The sequence below is a fragment of the Aythya marila genome, assembly GCF_965140915.1.
Source record: "Aythya marila genome assembly, chromosome: 7".
Taxonomy (NCBI): Eukaryota; Metazoa; Chordata; class Aves; order Anseriformes; family Anatidae; genus Aythya; species Aythya marila.
Window position 1 is genome coordinate 7,097,886 of NC_139048.1, and position 10,298 is coordinate 7,108,183.

Here is a 10,298-nt window from a genome sequence, read left to right on the forward strand (position 1 = left end):
ATTTCATCACAGATAGCCTGGGGGTGCATACTTAAAAAAAAAAAAAAAAATTAAAAAAAATTAATTAATTAAAAAGAAATTTAAGTTTTCCAAATTCTATGACAATTGAGCTCTAGCTCTTTCAATATAAATTACTCTCTGTCTTTTACTAACAAATGTATTATCTGCTTTATCTTGAAACTTAGTGAAATTACTGTCGTGGGAGGCTGGCAGGAACTAGTAAAACAGAGCTATTAAATCAAAATAATTGGATTTTAATATGATGTAGTTAATTGGTTAAAGCGCCTGCTTCTCCGAAGCATATCTGCTAATTTTTCTCCCTTGCACCCAATGTCCTTGATAACAGTTGTCCTTTCGTTAGCAGCAATTCTCTCCTGACCCCTCCATCATTTACCTGCTTTCCTCCTCCTGATGCTTCAGGTTCCAGGCGATCTTGGGCTCTTCACGTATCGTACGCTCTACTTGAGGGAGGGTCAGAAAGGCAGAAGGCAGCCGTGCTGGATGCACAAAGATGCTGTTGGGGGCTTTTGTGACATTACTGGTTGGGGCAGAAAGCTTGAAACGGCATTCAGCCGCGCTGCGGCTAGCTGGAGATACCATAAAAAGAGAAAGCTACTCATCTGGTTTGGGTTGATAAATAAAACCAGTTTACTCTGTGAGAAAGCTTGTGGCTGTGCCAAAGTTAATAAAACGTTGAGATGAACTTTGCTTGTTACGTTCAAAGGCCCTCTCTTTCCCAAAACAGCTTTCTGTCAGACACCAGTGTAATGCTGCGGGGCTCCTCGCCACGGGTGATTCGTGCGCCGTGTCCCTGCATGGAAGCCAAATGTGCGGAGATACCTAAATGCCTTTGGTCCCAGCTGTCCCTAGTTCCTTTTATGTGGTCTGGCCCTGGGGGAGGAGGGAAGGGTGAAATGCTGGAAATCACCTCTGAGGTTTCTCCTTTCTTGCAGTAGGGAATGTCTCCATTGCTAAGTCGTGCTGCTGTCTAGAGTCCTTGGATTCAAAGGAAGCTTAAGAGGATCGGGGTCTATACTGACAGATGTTGTTTTGGTAACTTTTCCCCTTTTGCCATCCAATTGCACCCTTTGCCCTCATATTTCGCTCATCATGCAGCTTGCCGTGATTTGTCAGAGGTCACTGCTGCCTTGTTTCAGGTGCTGGGCATTGCGGGACCAGCTTGTGTTTTCCGTGTGAGTTTCCTTCTCAACCAGGGCTTGTTACTTTCTGAAGAACAGGCCTTCAGAAAGGCTGTCATTGCTGCTTTGTGTTACTCTGGGAAGGACGAGCAAATCTGGACGACCAACTGGAAAATCTGGACGACCAACTGGAAAGGAAAGTAGATTTTCTTGCAGTACCTCCTGTTTGTGTTTGCTTGTTGGCCACCGTAACATTAAACTTAGAGCAACATTTCTTCTGCAGGGATGCCAAACCAACAGGGTCTCTTTCTTTTGACTTGAAAATGTCATGTCTTATTAACTCATAAGGTTTCGGGATAAGCTATATACCATCAAAACAGATGTATACATAAAGGAGCATAATTAAATTACAAAAATAACTTAGTATTAAGGGGAGAATTATCCTACTTTTTTCTCTACTACTCTGTCTACAGATCCATTTCTTTCCTAAAATTCTTTCTTAAAACTCTCACTAAATAGCTTTGTACTTCAGTGGTCTCATGAAAAGTGGAGTAAAAAGTGCTTAACAGTATCAAATTAGCACTTGTAGTAATAGTAATTGAAGACTTTTATTTACGACATTTCTCTTTTCTTCCATATGTATTTCTAATAATCTTTCTGGGTTTTTTTGTTTGTTTTTTTTTTAAATCTTCAATGCTTTGTAGCAGTGTACTGATGTGTTGTATATCTGAGTTTCTTTTAGATGGGAATGACCTGAAACAAGAAAAAAGAGCAGGTTGTTTCTGTAAGGAATATATTTGTTTGCATTGTAGAAGAACCTTGACTCTTGGAACTGCAGTTAAGCTTATTTTAGATCTTGTTGTTCTTGCATACTTTACTGGGCACTCACAATAGTTGAACAGTTTGAGAGAAAATATCTTTAAGTGACTCTGGGAAACGTAGAAAATAAGTGGTACAGCTTAGAAAGTTAATGCAAGTCTGCTGCTTTAAACTCAATTCTTAAGCATACTGTTAATTAGGATAGCATTTTCACTTTGTAAAGAAGCGATCAACAAAAAAAAATAATTTTTAAAAAGTGCTGATGTTAGGATTACAGCAAAGGAATGAGCGCTGTGTGGTCAAAGAGGGAGCTGCGTGTTGAAGTTAAGTAATTCCTTTCACCTATGAGAAGCCATTGTACCAAACTAAGCAAACGAACACATCCGCAGAAGAGGAGGATCATCTCCAGACAGTTCAAACACAGACAATGGAACAGCAGCAAAGTAAATGCAGAAGGATGGAGGAGCGCACTGTCTACTTAAGCTCAGTAAATTGAAGCCAAATAGAAAATTTCCTATGGAGGTTTTCTACAAACAGTATCTGTCTCTCTGTTCTTGGGAATTAAAAAGCAAATTAAATTTCTCTCCATGGAGCTGAGACATAGCCTGTGAGTTTCTCTGTCAAACAGACAGAATATGCTTCAGCAGAATGATAGCAGTCATTTGAAACAATCCAGAAGAAATGTCCTTTAAGAAAAAAATACCAAAGATCTTAGACATTGAGATATATGAATAAATGGTCACTACCTTGATGTATTCTTTAATTGGGATCTCTTATGACTTAGAAATCTGTGAATGAGTGGACAGGGTGAGACTCTGCTATGGAAATTGTACCTCAGACATTATTTTAAAAACAAAATACTTGAGATTACAACTAAAATTTATCTTGTATTTATCCTGTTAAGGAAGGTAAACGTGAGGACATGGTTCCTGGTCTTACAAGAAACTTCTTAGGCTATTAAGTGTTTTACTCTGTCTTAATAAATGTGAATAATGCCACATAGATTTGTCCTATGTTGTTGTAACGTGTAAGGCTACAAGGTTTTTCACTCCAAATACTTGCATAGTCTACTGAAGAGATACTGATAGTAACAGGTTTTGTATGTAGCTGTGGGATATTAAAACTGAAATCTGGATCGATGGTTCAGCACTCCTTTTAACAAACCTTCTTCCCAATACAGTGGATCGTGAGGCTGTGTCTTGCAAAGATGAGCCATGTATTGCCATTCTTGGCAATTTGTGTTTGCACGGGTTAACTCTTTATGTAAAAAAAGAAACAGATCTACATGCAGCATGTGTATTTTGCTGACAATTCCTTTACTGCTTTCTAGTTTGGGGCTCTTCAGAACTGGTTCCATGTTTCTCCAAAGGTATAAACTATGTTGACAGATAGTGAATCCAGTATGTGATAACGTGCTCAGTGAATTCAGTGGATGTCCTAATGCTTTTTTCATAATACCAGGTGTATAATTTTAGTAAAACAAGAGCATTAGTAGCCATGAATCTTTACAGTCAGCTTAATCAGTATGCTCTAACTTTTTATTTCCTTCTCTCTAGGCAGAGCTGGTGAAAGGGAATCTGCAAAGTGTTGGACTCACGCTGCGCCTTGTGCAGTCCAAGGAAGAAGATGCAGGACATGTTGTTATTGAAACGGTTACGCCAAATTCACCTGCAGCAGCTGCTGATCTACAGAGGGGAGACAGACTTCTAGCAATTGGCAGTGAGTAATATGTCAGCTTTCAAAATCATGTCTTGTAATCAGGAAGGACGTTTCTGCATAGAGTTCAATTAGACTGCTGTTCTCAACAGTTACGCATATGCCTGGCTCTCGTAATAAATTCATTTGTATATTTATGACCACTTAAGGTTGTCATTCACTTGATCAGTTTTCTTGTATATTTATTCTTTGCTAGGTTTATTTACTCTTTGCCAACATAAAGGTGAATAAACATTTGAATGTAAATACATTTTGACCATTCAAATAGTGATGCTATAAGGTTCCCTACTTGGTTTTTGCTAGCAATGTTATAAAATGTGCTTGGCTTACAGAGAAAACAGCAACATTTTGTTTGCATCACAGATCTGCATTCTCTTAATTGAATCTCAAGATACTAAATAGAGCATGGAGCAAATAGTATATATGCCTTTTGATTACCAAAGTAATTGTCTGAAATAACAAAATGACCCAAGATGATCTGTTGACTATTCAATAGTATCTATACTTTTGGTACCAAACTTCATCAGCTTTGATATGTAGGAGTTTTTCTACTCTGAAGTTCTCACAATGAAAGACTTTGGCCAAGTTGTAAATGAGAGAGTTAAGTACTGCATTGCGGAAAAAACAAACAACTCTTGATGTTGTTTTTTGTGGGGGCAGCAGTTATGGGAATTAATAAATGGTTTGATGTAGGCTTATAAAGACAAAAAAGTGGGAATACCATTGTATATTAATATGTGTCTTAGAAGTAAGTGTAGGTAGCACTGATAAAACTGAATGCGAACTAAAATCACTAGGGGAAAATGGCAATAAAATTTTTTTAAGGTTATATTATAAATATAGTTGTAGAGAGATCATCTCCATAATGTCATTAGTAGAGAATAGAATTCAGCAAGAGTTGTGTATTTAGGAGGTATGTATATAGCATCCCTGTTATACCTGCATGTGGTATCCATGTATGTGATACATGTGTATTTATAAACACACACACTTCTCCAAACATTAACTATACAACCAGGATTTAAAATTTTATTCTAAATTTGGTTTTGCTAAGTCATTAACATACTATAGAAGAGTTAGTATGATAAAAATACTGTGAAAATAGAACTTTACACATTTTGGTATACAAGGACTCCTTAATGTGACTGTGCTAGCATGGAGTTAAGATCCAATGGCTTAAAAGGATTTCAAGTTGCTTTGGACATGTAATTGGTTACCTAAGAAAAAGGGAAAAGTCACTTTTATATGACCCTCTTCATTTGAACTGCGTGCTTACTGAGATGCTTTAGCTTGCACCTAACTTGTTAAATCTAACTCTTAGTGTAGGCTGAAGATACTGCCAAAGGGGTCTGAAAGTCTGTGATGAAGAAGATGGTTCAATTTATCTTCACTGTTCAGCCACATTGAGAATGTAGCATCATGCCTGCATTTTGCAAACATAGCAGACCCTTCAGCTTTATTAGCCTAACTCTGCTTTAATTATAGCCACATTTTAAGATACCCATCTCTTTTGAGACCTTTGTTAATGCTTACATCTGAAAAATCCAACTGTAAAGTAAGCAAAAGTTAGCATGTAAATCAACATTACTCTTCAAAGTGTTAGTCCAGTTTTCTGTTTGTTATTTTGTCTGTTAGCATAATTACCAGCTCCTGCGGTAATATATTTGTGTGAGTAAAATGGAAGGATTTCAGTCCAGCTCTTCTGTCATAATTGCTTGACTTCCTCTGTTAGTGGTAATAATACTATTGCTCATGGCTAAAGATCTCAGTGTATGTGTTGACTATCTTTGGTCGTTTAGATTACTAACATATTTTCAAATCTGACATTTTTATCTTTTTTATAGGTGTTAAAATCACATCAACTGTCCAAGTGTTGAAGCTTATTAGACAGGCTGGGGACAGAGTTTTAGTCTTTTATGAAAGGCCTGTTGGGTATAATCAGCATGGTTCAGCACTACAGGATGGATTTGGACAGTTGGAAGACTCTGCTTTCTTGACACAGCAAGATGATGACCCAGCTAGCTTATCAGCTGATGTTGATAACAGAGACTTTGATTCAGAATTCGAAGACTTAGCATGCGAATCACCTGAACAAAAAGAAGATATGCCAACAACTCCAAGTCCAAAACGTTCAGTAGTAATACTTGCTTCTAAACCTCTTGGAACTATATCTCCGATTCTGAATCGAAAACTGCATTTAGGAAGTTATCAGGCAACATCAAAAACTCAGCAAAAAGATGGAACTAAAGTGGCAACACCCAAAACAGCTGAGAGTTCAGATACATCACAACAATCAGGTAAACAATCACAAGGATCCAGTACTAAGCCTCCTGTACCACCTAGGCCACAAAGTAAGCCTAATTTGCCTACTAGTGAAACTCAAAATCAGTTAGAAACTGGAGGTTTATCTTCTGAAAAACCAGAGAGGCCACCTCCACCTGCCAGTAATGGAGATAAATGTACAGAGAAAGTAGTAAAGAATAATGATCAAACAGAAGACCCAACGGTATCAAAAGTAGCAACGGTACCAAAACAAGATCCATCAAAAGATGGAATTTCAGAAAATGCACGTAGTAACAAAGATAGTGGAGATGATCATCAGACTTGGGAGTCACCAGAAATTCCATATCGAATCCGGCAAGGCCGATGGCCAAAGACAAGAACATCCTGCTGTGTATTTGAAGTAGAAGAATACCATAAGTACCTTAATGTTGCACTGTGGTGCAGGGACCCTTTCAAAGCCGGTGGTTTTATCTGTTTAGGCTATGCAAGCATAAAACTTGAAGAAATTGCTTTAGATTGTATAGCTACGTCATCAATGGAATATGTTAGAACATTTAAATTGGATGCTCCCGCACCTAAAGCAGCGGTCACTAGAACAGCATTGAGGAATTTGACAACCCATAAGGGATTCAATGAAAAATTTTGTTATGGTGATTTAACATTACACTTCAAATATTTAAAAGAAGGTGAAGTAGATGATTCAAACTTTCTGGTGGAGAAAGAAAAGGAATGTCATTTTGAAGAAGAAGTTCCTGTACTTCCGAAAGAGGATCCTTATTTGGGACAAATTGTTGTTAATGAGAACAAGCATAACTTTCAAGATACTCAGTTTCAGAATCCAACGTGGTGCGATTACTGCAAAAAGAAAGTATGGACTAAAGCAGCTTCACAGTGCATGCTCTGTGCTTACGTTTGCCATAAAAAATGTCAAGAAAAATGTCTGACTGAGACTCCCTTTTGTGTAGGAGCTGAAAAGCGACTTGATCGAACTGCAGGAGCTTGTAAAACAGAAGGACAGGAAGCTTCACAAGCCGCGTCCTCTCGTGTTGATTCAGAATCTAAATCTGTTAACAGAACTACAGGTTTGACCAGACATATCATCAACACAAGTACCCGTTTGTTAAACCTTCGTCAAGTCCCCAAAGCTGCTCGCCTTTCAGAGCAAGGAACAGAGGCTGTAGAGCCGTCGCCAAAGCACACACCAAACACTTCTGATAACGAAAGTAGTGATACCGAAATTAGTGGTCCAAGTAGTCCTTCAAAACGTGCATCAGGTACTGGGATAAAGCTGGTTAGAAAGGAGGGCGGTCTAGATGACAGTGTCTTCATTGCAGTTAAAGAAATCGGACGTGATCTCTACAGAAGTTTACCCACAGAGGAGCGTTTTCAGAAACTAGAATTTATGTTGGATAAGTTGCAGAATGAAATAGACCAGGAGCTGGAAAATAATAATTCACTTGTTAAAGAAGAAAAAGATGCAAATGATACAAGGAAAAAAGCATTGATTGCTGCTGCGCTGGCTAAATCAGGAGAAAGACTGCAAGCCCTTACGCTGCTCATGATCCACTACAGAGCAGGCATTGAGGATATAGAGTCTTTGGAGAGCATGTCGTCAGACCGGCAGTCCAGAAAAGTGACTAAAGATTCAGAGGAAGCCAGTATAGCAGAAGAAGTGGATAACGAAGATGTCAGTCTGACAGAGGCTCCAACATTCAACATCGTATCAGAAGAAGCAGAAGAACCACCTCAATCAGTAGACTGATACTTAAACGTTTAGCCTTTGAAGGACTGGACTAAAGAAATACTTTGCACTTAATTACAAACACACAAATCAAATTAAAACACTGGTATAAGACACCTGCTTCTCCACAGTTATTTGCCTGTGTAAGAGTACAGCTGATAATGGTTCTCCAGCTATAGCACCGACATTTTGTTAAACTGGCTGGTTAAAGCTACATTTTGGGGTTTATATTGGAAATTTATTTTTAATAACTTATTTTTATTTTTTTCTAATTATGTAACCTTACCATTTCACATTAATGTGTGTGGTATCCCTAATATATTACTTGTTCCCCTTCCTGCCCCCCTTTCGTTTCTTTTGAGCTAATGTTCTCAACAGGAAACTGTCAGGATTCTTGAAATGTTTAGTTTCCATCGTATGATGAAAAAAAATAAGCTTGTTGCATGCCTAAGCTGATGACTGACACAGAAATCACTGAGGGACCAGGCTTCAAAACTTTGATCACAGTTACTGTATGTCTCCTGGGTAGTTGTGTTATCTCTTTGCCAAACATATCATGACAGCAAACAAAACATCTTTTTGTGTCTGTTAATAATACTCAGTAAAGTTATTGAATATCAGGTCATTTGTTTTCCATCCTTTTGTTAAATGCAAAAACTGTTCATAGTTGTTAGCATAGTTCGTAACAATGCCATGCTAGAAAAAGCCTCCTTACAACTTTGGAATACTGTAGCCTGATGGAATTATATTAGATATTGAAGTACACACTGGTAATAATTGAACTGAGAGTATTTTGGAGATAAAAGAAGCTGGTTGCCTTCTGGAACAAAATTGTCTTTAAGTATTGCTGTATTATCTGATAAGCTGATAAAGGAAAAAATGTTCTTCACAAGAGTTGGAGGTTTCATCGCATTCTATGAAAAAGCGTGTAATGACAGTTTAAGTAATTTCAAAAGTTTTAATATTCTGCTGCAGATTTTATCATTTCAGAAAGCTTAAGGTACAAAGTAAGAGTTGACAACACACCTAAACATTGTCTCTCAGCGTTTTTGAGTAACCACAGAGGCAAATTGCATTCAGCTTCTCAGACAGAAGAGGCAGTCTGAACAGACGATCACCTTTTTCAGAAAAAATGTCGTATAGTGTATATAACCTGTTTTCTTTTTGAGTCAAAATAAGTGAGTCCAGTAGTCAAGAGGAAGAATTACAGCCAGCAGCTTTTGAAAAGAACTATCTGGTCTTGTGCATTGTGTAAATTGCAGATCTTAGCATTATCTGGCTACGGCCATTGTTCTTATTTATTTCTTGTAAACATGACTTTAAGTTTCACTCTCTGTATAGAAATGCCATATAAAATATCATCTTTATTTTAGGTACTGCTTTAGGTCATTATCACTGGTATCACTGATAGTAGGAAGATGCCTTTGTGGAAATGGAGTTGAATCTAAGATGGTGAAATAAATAATTTAAATTTTCAGGCAGTTTGTATTGTAGCTCTCCATTAAATTTGCTTCTCAGTTTATTTCGTGGTGGGCAAAATTAAGAAGCAACGGTTTTCACAGATGGAAAAGTATACTTGTACTTCTAAATGAAAAAAATTACTTCCACTCATGCAACTACTTGCACTTTTTGTGAGTTCTGGGCAGTTGATAATTATTTAGCTGATGTATGGAAAACACTATCCATGCTAAAATAGGCATGTGTCACACTTCTGAAATTAAGCTTCAGCAAATAATCGCACAAAATTAGCTTCCCTTATCGACTAAAAGTTATTTAACCTATACCTGCTTGAGATGCGTATTAAGACTTTCCCACTCCATTTTCTCAGTGGCTTACCATTGGTGGCGATCTGCATTAAATCTCCATCAGTGTTTGCTCTTATGGACTACTATAGAAATTTTCAAATATATCCAAGTACATCATTTAAACCCTGGTACACATGAAGGAGCTGTGAAAACAATGCAAATACCGATTTCAAAAATGCATTCGAGGTTTCAAATTTACTTGTGTAATACAGTGGGTAAGAAAAGCTGGATATAGTTTTCCTTGTATAGTACTGCTAATGATGATTGTAAGAGATAAATTAAACGTAGTGCAATATTTTTAAATATACTGAATGGGAAAAGGGCAAAATAGTTGTATTTTAGTGATAAGAAGGAAAATAAATTCCTATCTGGCATTAATTACAATACATGGTGAATCTTGAGGGGAAGAGTGTAATACATTCCTGATGTAACCCTTGCTTCATGCTTGATTGTACATAGCTGAAAATAAAGAATACCACAGAAAACAAGAATATCTTGACTTAATGATATCTGAATAGGTGGCAGCTACACACACTTGCAGAAACTCTGCCTAATATGATTTTGTTGGCTATTATTTTATCATGAGAACAAGCTTTAATAAAATAGTTTTGCTAAATTATCATCTTCTTTGCATTGTCTCAGTATTTTTTAACCATTTGTATCACACCAGTGTGTCATCTAAAGCCACTACTTGAAAATATCTTTGGGAGAAGAAGACACATTTTGCATTAAATAAAATTACTGAGTGCCAGATTAATTGAACTTTCATGCATTCTTTGTATTTGAATATGTTTG

At 37.2% G+C, this 10,298-nt stretch overlaps 1 protein-coding gene across 1 annotated transcript in view; it reads left to right on the top strand.

The window, feature by feature from the left end:
- Window positions 1–10,298, top strand: part of PDZD8 (PDZ domain containing 8) — a 57,182-nt gene extending 46,884 nt beyond the window's left edge. The window contains exons 4-5 of the mRNA XM_082764165.1: window positions 3,515–3,677; window positions 5,519–10,298. Of these exons, the coding sequence (XP_082620291.1) occupies window positions 3,515–3,677; window positions 5,519–7,719 (2,364 nt within the window). The 3' untranslated portion in view covers window positions 7,720–10,298. The remainder of the gene's footprint in view (window positions 1–3,514; window positions 3,678–5,518) is intronic.